At 41.0% G+C, this 27330-nt stretch overlaps 1 protein-coding gene across 1 annotated transcript in view; it reads left to right on the top strand.

Moving 5' to 3' along the window:
• The window catches only part of NOTCH2 (notch receptor 2), a 92473-nt gene that overhangs the window by 10220 nt on the left and 54923 nt on the right, over nucleotides 1–27330 (top strand). The window contains exons 2-5 of the mRNA XM_067300719.1: nucleotides 2217–2298; nucleotides 12293–12552; nucleotides 13265–13600; nucleotides 20465–20587. Of these exons, the coding sequence (XP_067156820.1) occupies nucleotides 2217–2298; nucleotides 12293–12552; nucleotides 13265–13600; nucleotides 20465–20587 (801 nt within the window). The remainder of the gene's footprint in view (nucleotides 1–2216; nucleotides 2299–12292; nucleotides 12553–13264; nucleotides 13601–20464; nucleotides 20588–27330) is intronic.

Below are 27330 nucleotides of genomic sequence, written 5' to 3'. Positions count from 1 at the left end.
AGGAATCTTAAGGTAGTGAGCTGAGAAAACCCAGCCTGTTTCCCATCTTGGTTCTCTGCAGTGTGCTAAGGCTCACTTTACGTTCCTCCATTTTCTTGGAGTAGCTTAAGCAGTGAGAGACGTCTGAATATACGTGTCCTTTTGGGCGTATGTTGAACGCCGTATAACTCAACGGTGCTAACTGAGCTAATGTGTGCTTTGAAAACAAGCTGCTGCACCCGTAGCGTTAGAGACGCAGATTAAGTTTGGAATCGAAGACCTGGGGATGTTGCTGGTAAATGGGGCAAAAAACGATAGGTGCAAATCAGAATGTTTTTCACCATTGCGGGAGGGGAAAACCATCCCAAATCTGTGTTAGTATTTCTGTTGCTGCGTAGCAGTGACCCCGGAGGTTATCAGAAAGGGGCTCAGGGTGGAATTTTGCTCGTTTCCTGAGAGCTCTGCGGAAGCAGTGTTATCTGGTGCCCTGTTTTCAGAAATCAGGTTAACAGGAAACAGTCGTGCTTGTATTGTGAGAAATAATGTTAATGTCTTGGGACAACTGGATTTAATTTTACCATATTCCCTTGGGATTGCAAGTGTAAAATGTTCCTGTGTACCTAATAGCGCATGTAACCTGTTCACGTGTTCCAGGATTATTGAGAAATAACATTTCAAGCCCTGGATAGTAACTGGAGTCTGTTCCAAGTTGTCTGACTGTTGGACTGAATTGGGGCTGGTTGCAGAGAAAGTTCTATGTGACTGATGCCTTTATCTCTTTTGTTTCTGAATCCCTTCTGTAATGACCAGAATATAAGCTTTAGTGGTAGCTTGGACCAGTCCTCCCCGGTATACTTTCAGGACTTTTAAGATTATTTCTGAAATGGATGTTGGCTTCATTTTAAATTGTGATAATCCACAGAAACTGCATTTGTGTTGAAAATTTAATACTGTTTGAGGAAAGCAAAACCATAGGAAAGAGGCCATCTGCCCTACAGCAGCTGGAACGCAAGTGACAGACTACGTGGTTGGATATTATTGATGCTTCTAGGTGCTTTAGCCAAGATTGGTTAAATGCTTTCCCAAATGCAGTACGATAGTTGAAGTAGATACATAGGCATTGAAATGTGTGTGGAGGGATGGAAAAGGAAAGGGAGGCTTGGAAGATCAAGTGACTTTCGGGAATGTGGGTAAAGTTTAAGACAGAAGCCATAACTTCTGGTTCCTAGAGCTTTATCCACTAGCTTGGGGCTATTCAAATGGCAGTTTCTGGCCTAGATGGATTGGGTCAATGTCTGTGGTTCCAGAATGCTGGAACCTACTCCTACTCCGGCAGGTTTTCCGTATTTCTAACCTTTCTGATTGCTTGAGAAATAGTTACAGCATGCTGCTTCAGGTCCCACTGCAAAGACTAGCACCTGCCAGGGTTGGAGCGAATGCGTTGCTTCCTTCCAAGCAGACCTCACTAAAATTTCCAGTAGACATGGGTAAAAATTGACTAGTCTTGAAGTATATCATAATTAATGCCTCACTTAAATATCGTACTGAAAATGTCAAACTTGAGCTACAGAGTATATCCTCCTCATAAACATCAAATTCTTTCCTGCAAGTCTTTATGATCTCATATGTTTTTATTCTCGATAAGTCTCAATTCTGAAATTAGAGTAGCCCTAACAGTAGTGATGTTGCAGCAAATTCTGGATTGCTAGAAACATAGCAGGTGAGCTTATGAGGGAGAGAGACCCCCATTTCAGTGCCATGTGACCCTGGAGATAATAGAAAGGAAGGAAAAAAATTGAGACAAGATATCATGAAACAAAGCTTAGGAGTAGTTGCCACTTACCTAAGAGAATCTGAATGCTGAATTTTGATCAGAAAGTAGCAATTGTGTGACACTAAAACCAAAATGTGCAAGTGCTGATGTGAATGTGTTTGTAGCTTGCTGAAATTATGCGTGCTTTGCTTTGAAAGCTACCTAAAAGAGACTCTGGAAGTGTTCAGCTGCCTGATGAACAAATCTGTATTTGATTCTCTTTTTCAGTCTGGCTCTTTTGATGCTGCGAGAGATTAATTTAAACTATGTGATAGTGTCTTTGGTTTTGTTCCCCCATATAAAGTTTACTTCTGTTATAACAGAATTTGCTATGTATAACATTTCCGTTCCCCAAAATATATTAATGACGCTTTGACTTTACATGTATGGCTCCTGATCTGACCATCATTCACTTTTCTTTCAGCTCTACAGTGTATGGATGATTCCAAGCCTTGTATTAATGAGGGAAGGTGCATTCCATATCAGAATGGTACAGGATATTGCAAGTAAGTCAAATTTATTTTTAATATTTTAGTTGCCAATCTTCTTTCAATCAGGGTCCTAAATAGAAAGGAAATGTGAATTTTTAAGGTTTTCTTATTTTCAGGTGCATTCAGCGTAAATGTTTTAACACAGGTTGTGTTTCTTGCTAGTGCATTAATTCTTCTATACTAGCTTTTTGTAACGTAAGAAATCTGGAGTTTCTGTTCAGACTTTTGGGCTTGGATCTTATCAGTTTGATTACTTCACCTACATGACTAATGTGGCCTCTCTTCCTAACCAAAGGCAGACTGTGTACCTCAGTTCAAGAGATTCACAAGTTAAGTCAGAATTTGCTCTCCATCTTATAGCTTAACTTAATTTATAGAACTTCAGCCCCAAAACTGAATATTTTTACGAGTTTTTTCAGAACTGCTCTGCATTTTTGAGTGTGCCAGGTCTTTTCCATGTAGTGGACAGCAAGCAATATGAGAGAGTTAAAAAGGGGAGGGCCGAGGTGGGGGGAGAGATTGACACCTTTCTTTAGTGCCTTCACTTTGCTGCTGCATGGAACACTGATCAGCAGGAGCTTTGGAGGACTGTGTAGTTCCTGGAGAATGGTATCGTATCTGTTTAAATGCAGCTCACCTTTTCAACTTCAGCTGCAAAGCTTGGATTTTTTTAAATGAAGTTATACTCTGCAAAAAAATAAATCTCTTCTGTTTGCTGGGGTTAGATTACCATGTGTCTGGCATAAATGGATTTATTTTCTAAGCCTTGTTTACTTCATCGGTGCAAGTTGTGCCATTTTGCAGCATGCTAAATCCCTCTCTGCTTAGTACTTACATTCTTTAGATGTTGGTGGATTCTGTCTCATTGATTTAGCTTGGCTAACACATTACTCTACTTCCCCCTCCTTCACCCTTTTCTACACATCTGTCTTCCTTGTCTGCAATTGTTAGTTCTTTCTGTTAATACAGTGCACAAAACTTGATACGCTTAATTTGCACCTGTGGCACACAAAGGGGAAATCATAACTTAACCTGAGGTTCTTCTCAGTTTCAAATCAATACTTGATGCAGAGAAGGGCCACAGGAAAAAAAAAAAAAAGTGACATGTTATTCCCAACTGTGTTTTTAATTTTTCACTGTTACTACTCCCTAGGCTGTTCCTTTCCATTGCTTTTAGATTACTGAAAGCAGAAATGAACTGTCATTCTGAAAAGGAACCTGAAATTTTTCCTACATTCCCCCTCTATTTTAAGACTGAAAAAGGAACCTATTTGTGTAACATTAGCAGGTCTTACTGATGAGTACCTGTCTAAGTCTGTTAGTCTGGAGCCAAAATGTGTGGGTCACAATAAAGATATTGAAGACTGGTATTGCTCTCAGTGCCTCTCGTACCAGCTGCAGATGTTTTCTCCAACTTGCTTGTTCCTGTTAACCATGTTTTAGACTGTATAAAACTGTTTAGTCAGTTCACCTGATGGTTTAACTTCATTTAAAATTTCAATGTTCTTGGTGTGGACCAGGCTTTGACACGTTTCCTCTATCACAGTGGCAGCTTTGACTGCTCTTCTAAATTTTTTAGAACGCAGAGCTATTTATAATTCTAATGTTACCTTCCTCCTTTTTGTGCAGAGTCTTCTTGTAGGTCTTAAGCCAACCTCTGCTTCGAATGAAAACTCAGTACTTTTGCAGCTGCAGTAACTGGAAAGGCTAATGCAAGCCTATATTCAGAGATGAGCATGTACCTGTTTTCTAGTTCTGGTTCAAAATTGTTTTTTGCAAAAGGAAATGAAAAATGGCAGAAAACTCAGTTGTGGAGATTCTACCTTTAGCAGGCTGATTCTTAGCATCCTGTTTTGGTTTTAATTTTTTTTTTTTTTTTTTTTTTGCTTTTTTTGCTTTTTTTTGCTTTCCTGCACTATGAGGAACTCTGAATAGGGGAACTTTCTTTCTGGTGTAGTAACCTAAATGACTTTCTTAATTTTTGATGGCTGTGAGAATAGAAATGTTTTGTTTAGAAAACTGAACTTATTACTAAGGAAAGTGGCTTGGCTTCTGGCTCTGCAGGATCACTCACTGATTAGTTAAATCTCCACCCCTTCCACTTTTTGAAGTTTTCTGCAGTACTTCCTCTACTTGGCAATAAGCTGTTAGAATAGGCTCTCTTCCTCTTTCTGTACCTCCTCTCGGCAAAGCTGTTTGTTCCCGTGTGTGGTGAGTCCATCTAGTTAATCTTGCTGCCTGTAAGAAGCAAGGGAACATCTGAAAGAGAAGCTGCATCAGAGATAATCACATATGATGAATAAGACATGAGTAACGTGAGCGTTGATAAGTAAAACATCCAGTCTAAGTATTTGGCAAAGCAGCAAGTGACAGCTTAGTGCTAAAACAGCCTTCTTTGTCAGAGAATCCTGTTCTATCTACTCCATTAAAAGAGAAGGCTAGTTTTCTGCTAAGAAACCTTTATTCTGGTGCATCTGGCTTCTGTTATGGGAACAAAGATTGTGACCATCGTAAGGGAATTGGATCTTTATCAGATTGCTCTCGTGGGTGCCCCTTAAGTAGCTCAGTTCCCCTTGCTGACGCTACTGGCCCCTGGCTGTCATCTTGTGGCACTTGTTTGATAGAAATACTGACCACCTTTGACCTTGATTTTATATTTAGAAAATTGCATGTTCCTGTGTTTGCTTCTTCCAAGGTCAGAATTTTTGTTTGAGAGAGATTTCTACATTCATTCAGTGTCTAGCATGGGGAGGATGCAGACCTGATTCCCAGGAGCATGGACCTGATTCCCAGAAGCATCTGCCACTAAAGCAACAATATGAGTGGTAGAGCGGTATGCAGGGGACCTGTCCTTCCAAACTTGCTGGGCTCTGCCTTGAAAAAGGGCAATTTCAGTTTGTAGTTTGGCTTGGTGCTGCACTGCAGTGTGTTTGTTTGTTTGTTTGTTTTTTGGGTTTTTTTGTTCGTTTTGTTCCCCACCCCCAGCATCTGTCTTTTGTACATCAGGGTGTTAAGCGTGAAGCAGCCTTCTTTCATACTCTTGCACCCAGCAGAGAAGCAGGATAATGTTTTCTTGCTGCTTAGTGCTAATTGTGGACGTCACAGGAAAACCCTTTCTCCTCTCCCTGCTGCTAGATGGCTGGGAAAGCAGTAGCAGGAAGAGTCTGGTGGTAGTATGCTAACTTGCAATATTTCTGCAAGTGCTGGTAGTATGAAGAGGTGTGGATGCGGGGAGGTATTTCAAGGACAAACAGGGCAGAGATTTCGCCTATGCTGCCCGCTGTTTTCTGCGCACTAGAACCTGTTGTGCTGCCTGTGGATGTAGGAACTGATTGCAGAATGGGACTGCTGCTCTGCGCTGGGAGCGGGGCAAGGTCCTGGAGCAGAGAATATCAGCTTGTTCCCCCAGGTTTGGCAACTGTGGCCTTTCCACACTTCTCTCCAGTGTACCCCAGTGATAGGGAGCAGGAACAAGACTGTGCCAGGGAAGAAGCAGAAGTGAAAAAGCAGTTGGGGTAGCAGTGCTCCAAGGCTTAGGGAGGAAATTGAGCCTTTTCATGTTTTACAGGCTTTTAGATTGGATTTTTGACCTTGGGACTGCTGCATTTTGTGTGGCCATAAGGGATTTCAGTACCTATAATATGAATCAAAGTACTCCTTTAATGCTTTTATCAGGTCCTGATGTTAAAAAGTGCAGTAGCAACCATAGGCTTGTTCACTGTGCTTAGTCAACCATGGAGACTGCTGCAGCAGGCTGATGCCAAAGGGACTGTCTCCTTCAGTGCATCTTTTATGCCCAAAGCTGTCAGGCTCTGTGCAGCTTTGTGTACTTCTGTGTCACTTCAGTGGGAAGGTGTTTTTCTGACCACGTACTGAAGTTTTTGCACACTTCTAATTTGCAAGGTGTAGTTTTTCTCTTAACTGCAGATTGGTAACAGGAGGACCTCTAAGCATGCTAAACTCAAAGGAGCAACAGTATGGCAGTAAGGGACTTCTGACCCCATTGTATAACTTGAGCCTTCTTCTTCCGAGGATTTTGACCTACCTTTCTCTCCAGCTAGATCTTCTTAGATCTCAGTTAGAATTCAGTTTTGAGGACTTACAGGTCTGAAGGCAAGAGCCTAGCCTGCAAAACTGCTTCAGGGACTGCAGTGGATATCATCTCAGGATCTATCCTGAGAGACTAATCGGTCCTAGATCAGTCAATGGGGAATATCCATAGGAGGCCTTGTAGCAGGATGAGGTCTGAGAGTGTTCCAGAAGAAGCTAGATGCACAAGTTGAAAAGTTGTCCCGTTCTGAGACTAAGCTGCCCTTTTCTGTCTCCTTCTCTTTCCTTTCAGAAGTTTGAAGGAGACCCTAGAGACCAGGGCAGAAGAGAAAAGGGAGAGTACACACCCTTTTCAAATCTGGGAATAAAGAGTAGCAATTTGAGTCACTTGCTCAGAATTTTCTGTTGTGGTTGATCTGTACAGACCAAAAGCCATTCAGAGCTCAGGTGGTCAGAAAATGCTTGAAATCGGAAATCTTGCTCACTGCTTTGTGTACTGTGAAGTCTTAGCAGCTCTTGCTGCGGATTAGAAACAATAGTTGTGTACTGCTTTAAAAACAGAGCAGAGAGGCCGTCCCATCCCACAGTTTGCATTCAAAGCATGACGCATGAATGGGAGCCTTGAGACATGGGAAGGAACATTTAAAGAGCTAACCAGAGAATCCTGTTCTCCCTCCTAAGAGGAGGTGTAGGTGTGGGAGTCAGAATCTGGGAGCCAGAAGGAAGTCTGGTTAAAATCTGTAGCACAATAGTTGAGACCCTTCTCACGTTAGTCATCAGGCTGCATTTTTTTTCTCTGTTGAAGCATCTTCCAATCAAAGTGAAGGGAGTGTTGGGTTGGGGGGGGAGAAGCAAGACTACTAGGAAATTCTTCCCTTCACATTTTAAATTAAAACCATCTGCTTCCTTCTGTGCATCTCCAGATGATATCAGTGGGCCTGAATGGGAAACTCCCATGAAAATCAAACCTTTAGAAGACTGGTTAAAACAGGGTATTAAGGTGCATTTAAATAGGCTATCCTGATAAATGTGCCCAAGCAAATGTAGTATGGCGGGTGAGGAGGTCTTTCCAGTAGAACAGACATATTTTCCAAAAGACTTTTGAAAGGAAGAGAGAACTCAGTTTTGGGAGGTAACTTCAATGCAGTTTTGTGGCAGAAGAACCAAAACCCCACAACTTTTGTGCGTCTTGCGTGTTCTCTTTGTAGCGTTAGCTTGTTAGAGTGAACGTAGCTTTGTGGATACTTCAGATTTAGATAGATACCTTCATTTTGTTTTTACGTCTCTTGTTCAGCTCCATGAGAGCCTGTGTTAAGGCGAATGCAGGCTGGAGCTGAAAAGGAGAAAAAAAAATGGGTTGAGTTCTGACTAAAGTATTTGTGCTGGAAAGTAGCCCAGAGAGAGTAAAGGAGAAGCTTTAATTAGAAGCAGCTGCATAGCTGATGCAGCCCACAGGACATTTTCCCATTTCAAATTCTCTAGCTTTCAGAAATCATGATTTGAATTAAGTCGTATGTGAAATTTGTTCTTAAAGGATTAAATTCCTGCTGAAGTAGGTTAAGAGAGCTCATGTATTTCCAGAAAGTGCCAGAACAAACTTCATCTTCCTGTTTCTGTTTCTGAGTACCAGATGGAAAACTGAGGAGAAACAGTGGCTTTTATTTGGAAAAGATTTGGTTTCCTGTTCTGAGCATGTCTTTTGGAGCTGACACAAGCTGCTACAATTTTAAGCTGCTCTGGTAGACAAGTGGCTTTTTTTCTTTTTTCTTTTTTTTCTTTTTTTGAGAACTTGAAAGAGTAACTTGGGATGAGAACCAAGTCAGGGTGGTGGAGGAAGCTGGGGTTGCTGCTGAGGTTCTGAACAGAGTAGATAATCATATCCTTTTAAAAAAGACTGGACTTAGACCCAGATTTTTCAGTGTTTGCCTCCCTTTTTATAGAAACAATTTGGTGCCCGACATGAATAGAGGGCAAATATTTGCAGTTTTGCCTACACCAACATTTAGAACTAAATTACTAGTATTTGTGCCTGCAAATGTTGTTGACAGGAGACGTGGCTGAAAATCCGGACTGTAGGTTTTTTTGTTCTTTGACACTCAAAAAGGACTGCACTGAATTGCTGGAGGAGAAAATTGGATAACTCTGTGGTCAAGCGCTTAACCACGAGGAGAAGAAAATGGTGGGTGTACGGGCTGTGTATACCTGACCTACCATCTTGCCGCAGGCAGGCATTTTCCCTCTGGCATATTCTGTAGTACTTTTTCCTATCCAAATATAAAGAGCCTGAGCTAAAAGAGCTTTTGCCTTTCCCCGCTGGAGTGTTTCTCATGTTTTTCTCATCAGCCTTAGAAGATACTGGAACAAGTCTGGTCTTGGAGCACTCTTCCACTTTGTACCAGGACAATAACATACTAGATGCGGGGATATTGGTGGGTGAGGGTTTTAAGTGTCGTCTTGGAGCATAGGTCCCACCTTTCTTTCTAAAACATACCAGCAGTGCTCTTACTTGGTGTTCAGGCTCCCCCCTCACTGTTATCTAGGGGTAAGTTAAGTGCGTATTAGCCTGTTGCTGCATGCTGGGGGTGGGAGAGAAGGCTGGAGCGAAGGCGCTATTTTGTCCATTTCCTTGTGGACAAAATGTGGGACATTTCTGTAGACTTTCCAGCTTCTTTCACCATTAAGTGAGATGGTGGCCTAACTGCTGACCTGGTCAATGAAAAAACATTTCAAGATTTAGCTGTTAGGTGTGCTTTGGTTGGCTTTGTGTTTGTTGGAGGGGTGGGTAGTGTTGGAGAACCTCTTGTTTGCCTGCTGAGATGTCCTAGGTGGGGTTCTGTGGAGTTCTGGTTTGTTGCTCCTCTTGTCGTGACAGAGAGGACTTCATTTTGTGTACTTGGTCTGCGTTGTAGTTAGTGTGAGGAGCCTAGTGCTTTGCTGACAGTGACCAAGGCTGAACTGCCCAAACCCCACATCCTAGCTCTCTGGGGATGGGGAGACCCCTATAATGAAAGCTTGCAGGCCTTCAGGGACTGAAATTCAGTTTGACCTTACGCATTTCTCAGCTGCTTATAGATGTCCAGAAACATCGTTTAATTGTAGTTATCCAGACTAGCTCTGAGCAGAGCTAGCCAGTGTACCGCATGCAGACTCAAATGCCACGGGAGTCTAGCAGACCTGCAGCTTCTGGCACAGGAAGGTTTGCTGGTGCCAGACTTTGATTTGGTGCCAGGTACTGATTACTAGCCTGTATCCAGGAGTGCTTTGGGATGTTAAAGGAAATCGGTAGAACTGCCCGTGGTTTAGGCCCAGAATATATGAAGACTGACTTTTGTGTGGTGCGACAGCAGCTCATGCTGACTGAGAGCCTGAAGCTGTTATACCAAGGATGGCGCAAGCGTCGGAGGATATTCTATAAATGGTGTTCTGTCTCAGAGTTTGCTTTGTGTAACTTTATTAATCCTGCCTTGCCCTCTAAATCTCTCCTTCCATGTCAGTTCTTGTGTACAAAGCTGAAAGTATTAAGGTATGGTGAAAGGAGCCTAATTTGGGTGTGGGGAATAGTAAACTGTGATTACACACACCTATTATATGACTTAGTTGCTTTAAACTTATGGCTAAAGCTAGTTAATAGATTTAAACATGAGAAGAAACAGTTGTGGTCATATAGTAATGACCTCTTGCATAACTTAAATTAATACTTCTCTGAATAGCTATGTTTGCCCTAGCGTGTATACTCTTTCTAAAACAACCAATTTGATATTTTTTTAAATAAGCATGAATGATGGAGAGATTCCACTGCAACCTTAAATATGTTGCTCCAGCGGTTTACTTTCACTGTTGAGAAACTGTATACAAGTATGTGTACGAAGATAGAGATATTACCCTATTTCTAATCTGAATGTATCTAACTGCTGAGTCCTGTTTCTCCTGTACCTTCTAGATTGGGAATTGTTAAATCTTAGTTTCTTTTTGTGTACTTACAACATTTGATTAACTGTCATCTTCCCTTTTCCCTTTGACAAATAGACTGAGCGACCTGAGCCTTCCATGGTGTCAAGAATTTTATTTATATCGTTACTTTTCACTTTGAATTTATCTGAATTCTTCAACTTCCTTCTTAAAGAGCAGACACCAGAACTATATAGTGGTCCAATAATGGTTCTGCCATGAAAGTATCAGGTGTAACATCATCTCATTTACTCTGACTTGATATTTGCTCTTTGTACACCTAAAGCTTTTCTGGCCAAACTGTCATGTTGGGAATTCACATTCAGCTCACCGTTAGGAACCCTAAGGCCAAGTCTTTCTTTCCTGGATTAGTGCCCTGTTTTGGGGAAGATGCTTTACATGTTTTCTTTCTAGATGTATGACTTCGCAGTAGTAAAGTGCAAGTTGCAGGCTGACTGGCTTACTCAGCAGTCTGTGCTGTTCTCTGTTGAGAACTTGTCTTCTGTCTTACCTGCATGTTTGGCCAGCACTGATGTTTTCTGTTGTTATTCATTGATAAAAGTGTTAGCATAGGAACAAGAGCAGACCCCTATAAGATTTTGCTGAAAACACTGCTTTATGAGCTTTCTTTTGATTTTTAAACTGAATTTTAAGGCCCATCCAATTAGCTTTTTAATCTGCCATACATTTTAAATACCTAAGGAAGTGGTTTATTATAGTCCCTCCACTGCTGCATTTTTGTTTTGGGGCTAACTAGAGACTTGGGGTATTTCTTGGAGTTGGAATCTCCTCTCTTTGGATTTGAGTAATTCATTGGTTTAGTAGTTGCACCTATCCTGCCCTGGAAGAAAGTGCATCTGTTGTTCATCTCTAAAGTCTTTATAGCGAAATGTTCTCTTACATAAGCCGTGTGTATCTTAGATTACTTATCAGTTAAAGCATGTAGCTGTGGACTGTAGAAAAAAGCTGCAAGTTGACAGTCCTATTTTGTGTGTGCTAGGTTTTATTTTTGTACTTTGTATAATTTTGCAGCAATCTGCTACCTGAAAGAAACAACTGGAAGAGTAAATGACACAGAGGTTGTTTTCCTGCATGCTTGCCTGTGTCCTGTATCACTGCAAATTAAATGGAAAATTCATAGTACAAAGGCCAAATAAAAGATGGATTGCAGCTGACAAGTATAGTCAGACTGTATTGACATAAGTTTAGGTTAGAGAAGAAATAACTGCAATTATTCTGCAATCACAGATCTTTGTATAAAATATTACCCTAGTTATAGATAGTGTGTGTGTATTCATTTCTCTGTGGGAGACGGAGGAACAATGACCTTGTCGTTAGGGTGCTAGCCTGGGGCGTGGGAGACCTGAGCTCAGGGCCTGTGTTGCTCGTTGAATGCAGACTTCAGCATGTCACAGCCCCAGATTTGCTTATCAACATGAGGATAACAGTATATTCCTGTCTCACGGGAGTGCTGTGGAGAAAGATCTGCTAAAGATCTTGAGGCCTTCAGGCACTGCATTTGTGCAAGCTTTATAAATACTTTCAAAGACGGATAATACCTGGTGCTAATACCTATTACTAAAACTGCTTGGTTTTCTTCTGAAAAAGAGGAGGGATAGCTGCAAGGAATTAATTGTTACTCAGCAGTTCTTTTAATGCTCAGGCTTGTACTTAAGTTTTGAAGGGAAGTGCAAGAAGTTCTTGTATTTAATATAATTCTGATTGTATGCAGTGTGTGTGTATATATATATATTATAACAATTTCACAATTTGAACTTAAATTTTCGTAAGAAACTTAAGTTTTAAATTTTCAGGAGGCTGGGTTGGGACAATTGCAGAGGATGGCCCATTCTGTTATATCGGTGACTTTACAATTTAGGATGTCGGTGTTACTGTTTAGATATGGCAAATTCTGAGACTTTAGATGGTAATGGAACTTCATTCCTGGCATCTTCCAAGGAGCGCAATGCTTGAGGTGAATGTGCTGCAAGTAACTTCTTATCTGTTGCAGGTGTCGAGAAGGCTTTCTTGGAGACTACTGTCAATACAGAAATCCCTGTGAAAACAATACCTGTAAGAATGGGGGAACTTGTGAAACTACCTCCCTGATAGGAAAGGCTACTTGCAAATGTGCTCCAGGGTTCAGAGGAGAAGATTGTCAGTACTCTGAATCACACATCTGCTTTGTGTCCCAGCCCTGCCTGCATGGAGGAACTTGCCATCCCCACAGCCAGGAAGCATATGAGTGTGTTTGTGCTCCAGGTTACACAGGTGGGATTCTGCATTTGTACCTTCAGACTCCCTGTTTTGTGAACTATTTAATCCTAGAATAATCTGGGGCATTTGTAGTATGCTCTCAAAGCCCCAGCACAGGAAATGAGAGGAAGTGCATATGACTTGATGACCAAAAAAGGGGGATAGGCGGTGGTGGGTAGATCAAACATCCTACCCTCTACATTTAAACAGGAAGGCATTTAGATCTTGTGGTGTTGTCCACAAGGGAAAACTGACTGTGGAAGCTGTTCTGGAATGGCTGTTGCACTTCAAATGCATAGTCTACCTTCTAGAAAAAATGAAGTAAACTTGGCCAGCAGAATGTCTCTACGGAAAAGTTTTAATTTCTTGCCTGAGGGGAAGTATGGAAACTCACTCCTTTTGTTCTTGAATGGAATGTAGAAGAGAGTGACTGTCAGTGTGTAGTATGATTTCAGGACGTGGGTTATTTCTTATAAATCGTGATATTTTATATCTTGCTGCTACTCTATAAATGTAAAATAATTTCTTACTGTAACCAGCAAGTTGATTTTGTTTCAAATACAATACCGTAAAATGCAGACATAAATTAATTTTCCTGTAATACTTTTATGTATGTAATTTGGTGTACCAAGTCTTCACCTAAATTGTTATGAGGTAACATGAAGGAAATAATATTTTCCATCTGATTAGTTTCTTATTAATTTAATGATCTGTCTTGATTTTACAGGAAAGGACTGCCAGTGGATTGATGCCTGTACATCTCAGCCTTGTGCCAATGGAAGTACATGTACTGTATCTGGAAATAAGTTCTCCTGCATCTGTCCATCTGGCTACACCGGCCAGAAGTGCGAGATAGATGTTAACGAATGTACTACCTTAGGCCTTTGTCGGCATGGTGGAATCTGTGTCAATTTGCCTGGTTCATACCGATGCCAGTGCAAGCCAGGCTTTACAGGGCATCGCTGTGAGAGCACATACGTGCCGTGTTCACCATCACCCTGTATGAATGGAGGGACTTGCCATCAAACCAGTGACTTTACCTTTGAGTGCAACTGTCTGCCAGGTAAATGCTCCTTCTTCAAAGTGCTTGATTTTGTAGTCTCATTGGATTCCTGGCTGCAGTCTTCTAAAAACTTCTCTCTTGGAGTTTCTATGTGATACTGGTGTAATGTAAAAGTTGAAGGGAGAAATGTCAGCAAAGCAGCAAACTCAGATGGGATCTTACTTTTTGAAGTGTCAGTATTTCATAATGTGAAAGGGGAGCAGAAGAAAGAAAGATTGAAGATGATGGGATTGGCTAGATCATAGATAGAAAATGAGACTTTTTTGGACCTCAATTAGGGGCAGAGACTCAAATAATCAAATAAGTAAAAACTATCATGTAGATTTGAGGAGTTAGGTTATCTCCTCACGCCCAGCAAGAATGCTAAATTCCATGGTATGTAAAAACTTTGAAGCCCTATAAATACATGGTTTGTGTCAATAGAGGCCATAATTAACTTATTCGATGTTTGAATGAAGACAGCCATTGGTCTTGCTCCTTCTCAATCTTTATCCCTAAAACATATTAGTTCTTGTTCCCTTCTTTTTCCCCTCCCAATCCTCCAAATCTTATGGGGTATTATTTCCAGCCTTCCATATCTTTTCTGTCTCGTTATACCTTCAGGTAAGTTATGGCTGCTTGTTCTCTGATGGCTTTATCTGCTCTGAGTTCATCCACATCAGGGATGACGTTCTTATTCAGAATCATGTGCTGTATTGGTTTTGTGTGTCAAGCTGGGCTCCGCTTGCCAAGGGCACTTGCCTCTACAAATGACCAGATCTCACCTGGTTGGTACCCTAATGGACTCATCCTACCTTGCTCCTCCCCATCCAGTTGTCATACTGACCACAGGACAATACTGTTCTTTGTATATCAGAGTTTTTAGAGGATGAAATTCTTTAATGAGAGTGATTCAACCCATGGGAAAATGATTGTTTGGAAATTCTTTTGACTAGACTTCCTCCTTAAGTGTATTGCAGTCTGGCACATGAACATTTAGTGTGTGGTAATCTAGAAAACTAAACTCTTTTCCCTTAAGCATTTGTTTTTATTATTTATATGAAAGATGCATCTGCCATATACTGTTTAGGGTGAATGTTGAGAGGCTGGATTCTCTTGGAGGTTATCTGGAGTCCTAGGTATGTGCAGAAAGAGTATTTAGAACTTGTGAGAAATTCTTCTAAGAGACCTTTGTGTTGAAGTGCTGGTTCAAGTGACCTTTAATGCATGTTGCCAACCTTAGCTGGTGTCTGCGCAACAAATTTCAGGGTAGTCTGAGCAAACATGTGACTTTGAAGAATTTAGGAAAGTTGGTCTTAAAATAGAAAGTTGTCTCATCTTTGTCTTTGTGTGAAAGCAACTGTTTCTAACTATGCCTGAAGAAACAATGCTTGAACATAGAGTCCTGGAAGACTTCATATCCTAACTAATTGTTGCTTTCAGGGAACTTACTGCTTTTCCATTTTGCATGTTTTTAAAAGGAAACTGTAAACTGTGTATTTCTGGATTAAAAGATTTGACTACTTCCATCACTGAAATTCAGAATTTTTCTTAAATTCAAATCTATTTAGCCAGTATAAAGTATTTAAGATATCCTGCAGAAGCAGCGTGGTGGGAGGAAGAGGAGAGGACAATGAAGTACAAAGGACTTGATCCTGTAAGACTGATGGTACAGTTTGCATTATTGACTCTTTTACAGGGATGCAAGACTGGGTAGGAGCACATTTCCCTTAGACAAGCGTGTGGGCTGGCTAAACTGTGGTCAGGAAATGAAAAGGAGATTACTATAGTAACAGTTGCACACCCACACTGCTCACACACATTTTGGATTATTAGCTGCTTTTTTGGACTTGTTACACAACATGAATAATGTGGGTGAGTTAATGCTGCTTTGAGAGCCTTCATTTCTCTATTTCCTGTATTTAAGTTGGCCATGTTTTGCTAACTTTATTTTTAAAAGCAGTCCTATGAAAAACAGCAAAAAAGGGAGAGGTTGGAGAGGCCAAAATGCTTACACTAACCTGTTTGATAAGGGCAAGGCACCCAGCCATTTCTTCCCCCCTTACAGTCAAGTGTGTACCATGAAATTTCTGAAGTGTTGGGAAGGGATTTGTCTGGGAAGAAGAGGTCAATAGAGAGAAGAGAAACGGTGGCCTGTCACACACTGGGAAGATGTGAACAAGTCCTGCTCATCTGGAAGAGAGTGCCAAGATTATGGACTAGGAATTCCTCTTTAGATTCCCTCTCTGCATTGGAGCAGTGCCGATGATACTGTGACTATAAATGGGATTGCTCTAGCCCTTCTTTCTGGACTGGCTTAAGATGTTACCATAGCTCAGCATTATGGTGGTAGAGGCAAAAGGTAGTAACGTCTTGAACTGCTTGGATGTTTTTTGATGAGACCTTGCATCTTATGACCTGTGATGCTGCTGCGAAGAAATGGATTATGCCCAATCAGCAATTTAAGCATAATAAAATTACTCCTGAACTCGCCCTGAAATGGGTTCTGGTTTCCTATAGATGTTCTCTTCTAATCTCTTCTGATTCGGTCAGTGGCTGATCTTCCACTGGAAATACTAAAACTTAAGTTTTTTTTCTATTAATAGTAGATATTCTCCTTATGTGTATCCTTTTCACCAGTAATGGAAACTGCTGAAATGATTTTGTTCTGGTTTAAGTGTAAGCATAAACACTTTTATTTTAGGTGATTTTTATTTTTTTAGATGTAGGCATATGAGAATGAGAGCTTGAAAATATGGGGGGCGGGGGGGGGAATCCATGGAGTTACACATGTAACAACAGCTTTTTCTACAGTAGTACAACTACTGTTTATGTACAGTGTAGTCAAGCTGATATTTTTTTCAATTCTCAGGTTCCCAGTTCAGTTGTGGATTTACACGAACCAAATCTTGCATTAGATAACCTATAAAGACGTGTATTGGAATATGTCAGCATTTAGTGGCAAGTGTAACTGAATAATTATTTATGCTGTCCATATTCTGTCTGTATGAAAGGTAACTTGTTGTTCTTATCCATCTACCGTAATCGTATTTTTCCTTCAGGCTTTATGGATTTAAATAAAACAAGATTGTAGACAAGTAAGAAGCATGTTGGGTGAATCATAATAGATAGTTGTTGTAATAAATATTTCTGTGAAAGAGGTGTAACCTGAAGCATTAACGCCTTTAAATATAAAAATGAGCTCGTAGTTATAAATATTTGACAAAAAAGGAGCTCTTTTGGCAACTAACCTGTAATGGAATGTTCAACAAGTCAATAGAGGAAGTTCTTAGCTGGGAAAGTGATTATTCATTGTTATCCATCAAAATAATTACCCATTAACTAAGATAAGCACCCTAGGGAATTCCAAGAGCTTGTTCAGGAAACTATCTGTCAAACTAGAATAGACTGTTTATGGGAACTGGAACACTTCCTGGAAGGCGGAAGTAACCTCACGGCGTTTCAGAGCGCGGTGTCAAGCTGCCGCTTGCTGTGAAGCGAACGTCGCAAATGTGGCCTACAGGGCATGTTGAGTTAGAGGTGTTATGCCATGGATGATGTTTGCAGTGTGGGGATGACCCTGCTTACTGGGATTTTGAAATGTGAGCTGCTTATGGTGGGGTGTGAGGTACTGCGTGGCAGCAGCAGTTTTGTGGTACTGGTCTGTGCGCGTGCTTTTCTGCTCAGCATGAGATAGCGTAACTCTTGAGCAGCCTATCTTGCACCTATTTCAATAAGCTTAACTGTCCGAGTTGCATGCAGACAACTACCATGGGGCACCTGGTATGCAGAAATTTATTTGTGCGTTAAAATGATGTGGTCAGCGTTGGTGCTCTGCATTGAGGTGCCTAACGTCTAGTCAGCAATCCCTAAATCTGGTAATAACTTGAAATTTTTGTTCAGGTGTAACTTTCTGCCCCCATACCTAATTGGTCCTGCAGAAGGTCTGAGGTGCAGACTCGCTTTTGGATATATAGGTCCAAATAAGGCTAAGGAAATTCTTTTTAAATTTGGAGGAAATTGGATATGGTGCTATGGAATGGGATGGAGACCTCAGCTGACATAAGAGTAAATTTTTCTACTTTCGTCCCTCTCTGTGTAATAGAGAAGAAGGAATATGCCATTAGCTATGGGAACGCTTTGCCCCTTGAGGGTCTCATTCCTCAATTTTCTGTGCTTGGGGATGTAGAGCAAAAGTCAGGTATGTACTGCAAACTGTCCTCTCGGGGGAGAATGGGAAAGCAGAAGACATGTCACTCCCAGCACGGGGGAAGCAGGAAACTGTGTCAGGTGTCCAAACACATTGAAAACGTGAACTCTTTGGCCTTCTGGAAAAGAGTCAGATTATGTAACTGCAAAATTGGATCCAGGAACCCAGTTTATGAAAAATGTGGGATACTCTCACGTGTCTTTGTGCTTGTAACACTCAGACATAGGTGCATTGGTTCAAACAGCTGTAACTCAAAAGGACTGATTTAAAATGAAAGCTGAACTTCCTTAGGACAATTTTATTTACAATCTCAGCAGATCACAATATTGTAGTGTGTATCAGGCTTGAAACAAACATAAAAAGCATGCCTTTAAAACTTCTATGTTCTGAAACAAAGCCAAAGTTGTTTTTCAGAGCAAGAAAATATTGAAAGGAATTTGGGAGTTGGGAAGTTACCAGAAAGGAAACTTTTTTTTTCTTCAGCTGTACACTCAAATAGTGTCATTGTCAACATTTCAGTCCTCCCTGATTCCTTTCCTCTGGAGATGTCTTTTGACTAAGCACGCTTGGCTATGTGTCACTACTCTTGAATCTTTTACTACATCCCCCTACTACAACTGTTTTTGTTTCTCTTCTGTGGTATTATCTTGCTTTTGGGGTGGGATTAATGGCTTCATGTATTTGCATGAGATGTTTGAGGACCAGCTATTAGACTTTAGTATAGCTGGTGAAAATATAAAAAATGTGCAATGGCTTGATGAGGTTCTACTAATGCAACAACTTCCATACTGTAATATTATTCAGAATCATTGGGACACGCTAAACTTGCAGTGCAATGAGATGGTTTTAGATACATTCCAGTTATCAAGTACTTACTAGAAAGTAGGTTAGGTCTTCATATTGCTCGAGCTTAGATGACAGGAACTTAAACCATTTGAGCCTATGGTTCTGGGTGCATTTCCATGCTGATCATGTTGCTGGCATGAGTGGAATGTGTGGTCAATGGGATGATTCTTCTTAAGCTCAAAAGCAAGTTGGTAGGACACTCCTGTTTTGTGTTATATGGCCGAGCCTTCGGTCATGCTTGTTAGCTTTATACCATTTTAAATATAGTGATCTGATATTAACTGTGTTCCTTGGTTGTCACTCCTTGGCAGCTCTTTGCCAGGAAGGTGCTACTGTGATGAGTTGGCTTCTGACCAGGCTTGTCACATTTCTTCCTCGTTTTAGCCTTCCCTACTGCCATGAAATCTACAGGATCTTGAGCGAAGGTGGGAAGGGCTTTGAAGGAAGAGGGTAATGTTACAGGTCTTTTTTTTTTTTTTTTTTTTTTTTTTTTTTTTTTTTTTTTAAACAGAAGTCATGTTGAAGCTGTTTTTCCTTGCTTGTGGGTCAGATAGCGCTTGATACGACTAAGGAACAGTGCTTCTCTTCCCTTCTGACTCTTACCTGTAGCATTGGAGGAGTCTGAGATGTGAATTTATATGGATCTTTTTAAGTCTCTTTAGAATGGCCGTAGTCTGGAGAAGTTGCTTCAGAGCTTTGCAGGCTCAGCCTCATCTGCCGTGTAATGGGATCTCTGTGGGACCAGATGTTGTTCAGAGAGTCTGTGTCACTTGACACAGATGTTAAGGAACCGTCTGGAACGGGGCATTAAAAGTAGAGGGCGGTTAAAGACAGGGTTTGGGATGAAAGGCCTGTGTCATGTTAATGTTGCATTCCAAAGTAGTGAAGAGGCAAAGCTGATGTTTTAAATTAATCTCTGCGTTCTGAAATTATTTACTTCATCCACATTAACATGCATCCATTTGTACTTTGATAAATAGCTATCTCATCCAACAGAAATGGCAAAGTTATTTAATGAAGCATGAGGTAAACCAGCAGGGGAAATCTAGGGGAAGATGGAGTATTGATGACTCCCTTCCCTAATGTCCCTGTTTCTCCCACCAATTTAAAGAGAAAGGGAATTCTAGCAGAGGAGAGAAAAGGTGTTTTGCCAGTGTGACTACGTCAGGACCCTTGATTTTTGTTGGGGAGAGTGTCTCCCTTTTCAGTCAGGACTTAGTTTATAAGCATTAACCACATACCATGGGTGGTGTCTGATTCGTTGATTGACTGACTTGTCAAACACCGAAGAGGGCCCTATCAGGAATTTGAACGCTCGTTTTCAAAGCATAAAAGGTTTTACTTTGACATAGCCAAAGCATATGAACAATCCTGAGATGTTCATAAAGTGAAGACCAGGTACATTTTTGCCATAGGGAAAACTAGTCCTGGATGGTGTTCTGGCCACTGGTGGTTGGACAACAAGTTTACCTCCTACTAAACTAAATCTCTTGGTCTTCACTTTGTTTACCTTGATTGACAATGCTTATTATTCACATAGGTTTAATAACTAAGAAACCCCTTGTCTTTGTATTGGTGAAAACATGGTTAATCATTTCCTATCCAGAGCACTAGGATTTTAACTCTGTAATGTGACCTGCACATTTGATAATGCAAAGGCATTTTACCAAGTCACTGGTCAGCTTGCTATGCTGAAGTTCATCAGGATTAGTTTAACACGACAAATAATTTAAAAAAGAAAATGGGAAATAAAACTGCGTAAAGAATTAATTCTCTTTAAAAGAGGCTTGAAAGCCTGTTTCAGTCTCCCGATTTTCTGCTTTTTCTAGGTTTCGAGGGAAGCATCTGTGAACGGAACGTCGATGACTGCCCAAACCATAATTGCCAAAATGGGGGTATATGTGTGGATGGTGTGAACACGTACAATTGCCGCTGCCCGCCACAGTGGACAGGTATGTACCATGGAAAATGCTCCTGTATGGGCTGAACTAACTTTATGGGAATGAAATGCAGGACTTCTGGCCTTCACCCAATACACGGCGCAAGTTGCAAGTGCCTGAATGGAGCTCACATCTGTACTGCGTTGTGCAGTCTGTGGGGTAGATGTCAGTGTATGGGACGATATGTGTTTTACAAAAGTACAAAGCATGGCTTTGCTGGTTTGGTGCATGCATTAGAGGTGCTTTGCTGATACATTTGGGGTATTTTTAATCTGGCATAATAATCCTCATGTAGATGATGGTAACAGTGCTGCAGAACTGGGCAAATCTAGTATAACATAGCTAGGAGAATGGGAGGGAAGAGAAAGAAAGGGTGTGTATGGGAAGCTTATTTTTCTGCTGCGTCTGGCTTTCTAAGTGGAGTTCTCTGACTGGCACAGTTACTTTTGCCTCATAAACGAGACTGCTTTACACTGAGTCTATGTGGAAAAAAAAAAAGTGCTAATTTCAAGAAAGCATTCTGCTTGATGTGAAGAAGCAGTTTACAGGAAATTTGGTGTCATCTTCAGTCACAAAATGTCTCCATACCTCAAAAATAAACAAATACCTCCGGTTTTGGGTGCTTTTTTTTTTTTTTTTTGAGTCATACTAATCATTCTTAGCTGGCACACTGTTTCAGTTAAGTATAATTTTGCCCTTCTTTCAAAATTGTAAGTGAAGACACAGCCTTAAAACTGGCAAACTGAGGTATAGACTTAACTGCATTTTTTTCTCTTATTTACTAATTCAGGATATCTTGGGGGAACTGACCCTGAATTAGCTCTTCGCGTTCTGGAGAACCTTGAACACATTTTACTCTGTATCTAAATAAATATTAATGTTTTAAACCTGAACATCTCTAGTGATTGGTAGCTCAGACAATTTTAACCTGAGGAATTTGACTGCTGAAGACCAGAGGTTTCATCATGTTATTCTAGCTTTTTCCTCAGAGCATCATTCTTACTATAAAACAGTTCTCATTAACTGCGAAGGAGGCCTATCAGTTTAAAAAAAACCCTCATTAACTTTAAAAATCTATATATTCTTAAATGAATTTAAAACCACATGAAAGAATGTAATGCACCACTGCTTGCACAGCTCTTTGAAACTTGGTGTAAATAGGAGAAAATTAGTTCTGCCCTTGATGAGCAAGCGCCCTTTCTTCTCTACTGTTTCTCTGTCCACAAGAGCTTAAAGCTTGCAGAAAGTGAAACCTGTAAAGGAAAACAAAGCAAGAGAGCATGGATGAGGAGCAGACAGCCCTTCAGTGACCCCGAAAATCTTGTTTCACACTGCACAAGTTATAAACCTTGTTAGGGCTTCTAGCTTCTATCTGTTGTAAATTAATCCCTGGATTCTCCCTGAAGCATAAAGGATATGATGGATCATGAGCGTTTTGCAGCATGGGTTTAAAGTGTAAAAGGGGTTGATTTGCTTTGCAGAGGCATCATAAACTTAGCTCGGTTTACAGGATTTGGGTAGGTGGTTGCTGTCAATGAGGGGCACGACGTCTGCAGCTCACCTGGCAGAGGGCTCGGTGGTAGTAGGCTGAGATTCTGTTTGGCGTTGTGGTAGATTGTCTCTCCGATTAAAGGCTGAAGTTCATTGCAGTGCAGTTGGTGGTTCCCACTTCTGAACCTCTTACGGCCCCTGACTGACCAGCATTGGGAAAAATCATTAGATCCATGTTGTGGCGTAGTTTTGTGCCATCCTTCTTTTTAGCACGTGGGCTCTCCAGCAGATCTTGTGTGTGCGAAGGATGCTTCTCTCCTGTGAAATCCTGAAAAGAGAGAGGAACTCCCAAAGGCTTATGTCCCCATAGCTTTCTAGAACAATTTAATGGAATGGGTTTTCTGAGATTTCCCTTCCTTTATGGTGAAGTTAACGTTATGAGTGTAGCAGTGGTTTCAGTTAATGGCTTCTCAGGGTTGTTGATTTTCTAAACTTCAAGAACCAGGTCAATTTGGAACTGAAGTTGTTCTCTCGGTTTCGGAAATAGCAGCTTGGCTGCTTGAACTATGAACCATCAGAGCTTTGAGGGAGTTGAATTACCTTGTCTAAAATGAGCAGTTTCAGTTTTGGCATTCGAATGAAAACATGAGTATCTTAGTCAAGAAGTAGCCACATGTTTTCATGTCATCTCTGCATATATTTCATTGTATCTCACATGTGCAGGGCAGTAGCTCTATGCCCATGTCCACAGGATGTCTTAGCAATAACCATACCTCAGCACTTCTGCTCATCTGAGTGTTTTTGGAGGCTGAAGGCTAACAGTGGCAATGGAGGACTGTATTTGGGGCCTTCTCTGTGTAGTTTTGCTTGAAAGCCTATGCACTGAAAAGCTTTTGGCCAGCTGGCCTGCAAGAATTTGTTTATAATATCTGTAAGTTTTCTTTTGCCCGATAAATGTGTGGGCAACTGATGATGTCCCATGGTGCCCCAAAATCCTGTCCAGCTTCACAGTGAACACAGCCATGTAGTGCGAGTGGGCAAACTGTCTTGTAAGTCACCCAAATGTCTCTTGTTTTTAATGTAGTCCTGCAGGTCATCCCAGTTGTGACCTGCTTTGGTCATCTCAGTAGCCTTTCCTTAAAAGAAGTTTGTTTCTCTGAATGGGCTTCAAACTCTTTCCTGTGCCTTCCATAAGAGACCAATAACACGCAGGATAATATCCATCTCCAGCTTGGCGATAGGATGAAAAGGTGTGACCCAGAGCAATGTGAGACGTGCTGGCTGGTTACACTGACGCCTCAAGTGTGCAGGAGCAGCAGAATGGGGCTGTTCATAACGTTTAAACAGGGAGGCAGTATGTGGTCAGAGATGGCTGAGTAATAGTATTGTTTATGTCTAACTGAAGCAGGGCACAAAACGGGGGAAAGTAGGTTAGAACAGTTTAAGGAGAGATGCGGCTTTTCAAGATTAAACTACTGATTCTGAGAGGAGCAAAGAAACTACAGTAAAAGAGTTACTCAGCAATAAGGAAATGTTGTATAAATGCAGGTTCATCCTTTGCAAAAACATGGCTTATAACACTGTAAATCATCTCTAAGGTAAGTGAAGAAAGGAGGAGTGAACAAACAACGTTTTTGGAATCTGCCCTGGTGACTGCTTATATTGCAACAGTGTGGGACTGTGAGAGAGTCAACACTTCAGAAAATCAAAAGCCTCAGCTGAGACCTTGACTTTAGAGGACACTGAGTGGTACTTTAATATAAATAAATAAAAGAGAAAGAGAGTAGGGCCCCTACCCATGTGTTTAAAAGCAAAAGATTGTTAAATCTTACAAAATACTTTCACTGCATAGATATGTGGTCTTTGTAACAGTTCTGCAGTCTTTCTAATAGTTATTTTTCAAGTAATCCTGGAAAAGTTCAAATTGGACTATTTGCAGTCTTAGTTTTGATATAGTCTTTGTGCTGTGAATTACAACTTAGCATGTTTGTTAATATAATTTGTGCTTCGTAGCATACAGAAACCAGTCCCATTCCTTGCTGAGAAATCAAGAAGCTGTACTCCACCCAGTGAAGCACAGTGTTGTGTAAAGCAATATCAAAGCATCCTTTACTGAAACAGAATCTGTCGCAATTCCTTTTGGTAACCAGCTGCCTGCTGTGATTCCCAGACAGGTGGTAGACTGGAGCACGTAAGCGTGCATTTTTTCTGCTTGGTACTAAAATCCAGCTTTTGAGACTGTTTGCGTTCAGCCTCATTTCCTGCTCCTTTAACAGAGATGGCTGCTCCCTTTTTGTTGCAGTGTGTTCCTTCTTTCTCTTTTGCTGCCTTTTTTCAGAAAGATAAAATCTTGCCTTTCAGAGATGATGACCAGAAATTCCTGTTGTCACTAATATGTTTTTGTAACCTCCCAAGTTCTCATGTTTCTTGTAATTGTAATGATTGTCAACCTCCTGAGTTTGTAGTTGGCAAGGCAATCTTTGGGGCATGTTTTGGGGAAACTCTTCCCCAAATAGTCTCTGTTGCTGATTGTTAGCCGACTTTTTTAAATTTTTTTTTTTTGACCAGCATTCTTTGTGTTCTTTCAAGGCACTATCTGTGCTGCACATGTGTATTGAAGCTCACTTTTTTTCTTTGAAGTAGTTAAGGATGCTTTTGTGAAAGACTGAAGCCCATCTTTATTCTTCTGTGCCTGATAGGCCGGAGAATTTTGTGCCTTTTAGTGTGATCTGAGTCAAAATTAGCCAAAAATCCTGGCTGACGTCTGCATGATGTGAAAACTTTGTCTTACGCTGCAGTTCTGCAGGCGGTTAAAGCAACCTAATGGCTCACTGCTGCCTGAAAGAGGAATGTCTTTTCTTTCTCTGCCTGCTCCTAGCCACCTTTCCCTTTCCTCTGAGCTGGCTCTGGTATTTGTTGGAGTGAGCCACTTAAATTCACTAATCTAGCAAAAAACAAACAAACAAACAAAAACTGTTCAGCTGCTTTTTTTTTTTTTTTTCCTTGCCTGGGATCAGAAAGTAAAATGGCTCACAGTGAGGTCTCGATACGGAGCAAGCAGTGGGAGCGCAGAGCAGTGAGGTTGGGCAGTGGGAGCTGTTAGGGTGTCCTTCCACAAGAGGCAGTGAAACCACCTGAGGGTTTAAAGGCTGCTCAGTCATCCCAGACTACATTTCATATGAAGAAACCAGGCTCTCTTTCAAATGCACCTGTTTGCTCTGTTAATCTAACCTAGAGAGCATTTTGTGAAGGTGACTTTAGAGTTTGGATACTAAAGCGATTAACGCTATAAAATACTGTAAATGCATTTTTTTTACTTAGCTGAGAAGGACTCCTACTTAGCTGTGCAAAGCTTGCAATAGTTCAGAGGATCATCATGAATCTGCATTTGACCCTAATATTTTTTCCGGAACGGAGCACAACAGAACTTGCTATGATTTGTATCCTCCATTGAGTTTTGCACTGTTTTGCCCTGTTTGCTCCTGAAGTGCTGCATCAGGATGAGTCTCTGGGTTTGGGGCACACACAATGTCTGTGCTCAGATAATTTTTTGGAAGAACTACATTATATTGCCTCAGTTGTTGGCTTGGCCTACTTGCTTCCTTTCATTTCCACCCCTGTGGTTGAGAAAGTGAGGCTCCCATGGCAGTTGTATTTGTTCAGTCTTTGCTTTGGCCTGAGAAGGAGGCTCTGGTGATCTGTATATTGTTAAAATCTAGGAGACCTTTGTCTGGAGGGCAGCACACTGTGCTAACAGCTGACTCCACCAAACAACTCCAATATTGGAAGCAAGCTTAAGAAGCAAATGTTTGTCTTCAGCAAAAAAAAAAAAACCCTCTTCAGGCAGGAGGGCAGTGCTTTTTAATTAAAATGGCTGGTAGCTTGGTCATATGCTCTTGAACACAAGCACAAGGCTTACTTTTCCTGCAGAGCTTTCGGCAGGAATTTTCAATGGGGGGAGTTAAGGGTTCAATTCCCATTTAATTAGAGTGAGATTTGCTCCCTACCTTGGTTTTCTTTGAAAATCCTAGCCTTAAATGCTGGCAGACGTGAATTTTCATTGCTTAGAAGGGAGGATAAACATCAAAAGGCTAATGTTTAACATTTTTATGTAAGATCGTATGCTCTGGTATTTTGTGTTTTCTCTCTCTCCCTGTTTTTTTTGTTTTAAGCTTTCTTTGCCAAATACCACTTTCTTCAGCTTCTGTATCAGAAAACATACAGTAACAAATCATCCTAATTTAATGTTTAAAAAAAATTACTTCATTGCTAGAATACTTAAAGGCTTGAAATTTAGTGGAACTAAATCTGACAGTAAATAACATTGATCTCAAATCTTGAAGTATTTAACATGCCAGTTGCCTAAACCACAGAATGTATTTCCTTCCTCCTCCATAGAAATTGTCACTATCTGCCAGGGAGTGCTGTTGGGGTTGCACTCTTTTTTCTAATTCCGGTTGGCATACACTTATATCAGGTGCAAAGAGCAGTCCTTACATTTGGTTCAGTGTATGGAGGCTGGGTCAGATTCCTGCAAGAAGTGCCGTCACCTTTCCTGGTTGTGCAGTGATGGTAGACTTTCTGGTGCCTGTCCAAATTTATATTAAAAAGCACTGTAGCTTTTTTCTTTTTTGGTACTAACTCAGATCTGTCTGCTGAACTCGACAAGTTGGCCAGTGATTTGCTATCTCTACAGTAGTATCTCCAAGAGACGAAGCTCTCGGAAAGATGCCAAGAAGGATTATGATTGTTCATGTATGAATCGGCAGATACAAAGGGAGAAGGGAGCCCATGGCAGGCTCCAGAGCTGGCAGCTCTAAGTTTGAGTGTGCAAATGATTTGAAGCACCTGATTTAACCCGTTTTCATCCTGAGTGCTGTTTGTTTCTCTTGCAATACTTCATTCTAGCAGCGCACGGAGCAGATTCATTTCACAGGCTTTAAATGGCACCAGTAGTTAGCGCTTTATCCAGTCTGAATTCTGGAACACCTACCACAGTCTTCAGTTCGTTGCATGCTGTTTTCCACTTCCCAGTAACAAGCCTTGATTAGCAGGTAGCTGTAATAAAACACCTCAGGTATTAACAGCTGAATTAGTCTGATGATAGAACGACAGCATCCAATTTAGACCGTGCTGCTGCCTCTTCCATTGTGCATTTGGCAACGTTCCAGTCTGGAAATACTCTTTGAGGTCAAATGTGCCAAATAGTCTCCTGATGGGCTGTCTTAACGTTTCAGTACATTTTGCATGTGCTTGGCTCTAAG

This window comes from Apteryx mantelli, chromosome 8 (assembly GCF_036417845.1).
Source record: "Apteryx mantelli isolate bAptMan1 chromosome 8, bAptMan1.hap1, whole genome shotgun sequence".
NCBI lineage: Eukaryota > Metazoa > Chordata > Aves > Apterygiformes > Apterygidae > Apteryx > Apteryx mantelli.
This window is presented reverse-complemented; position numbering and strand designations above follow the sequence as displayed.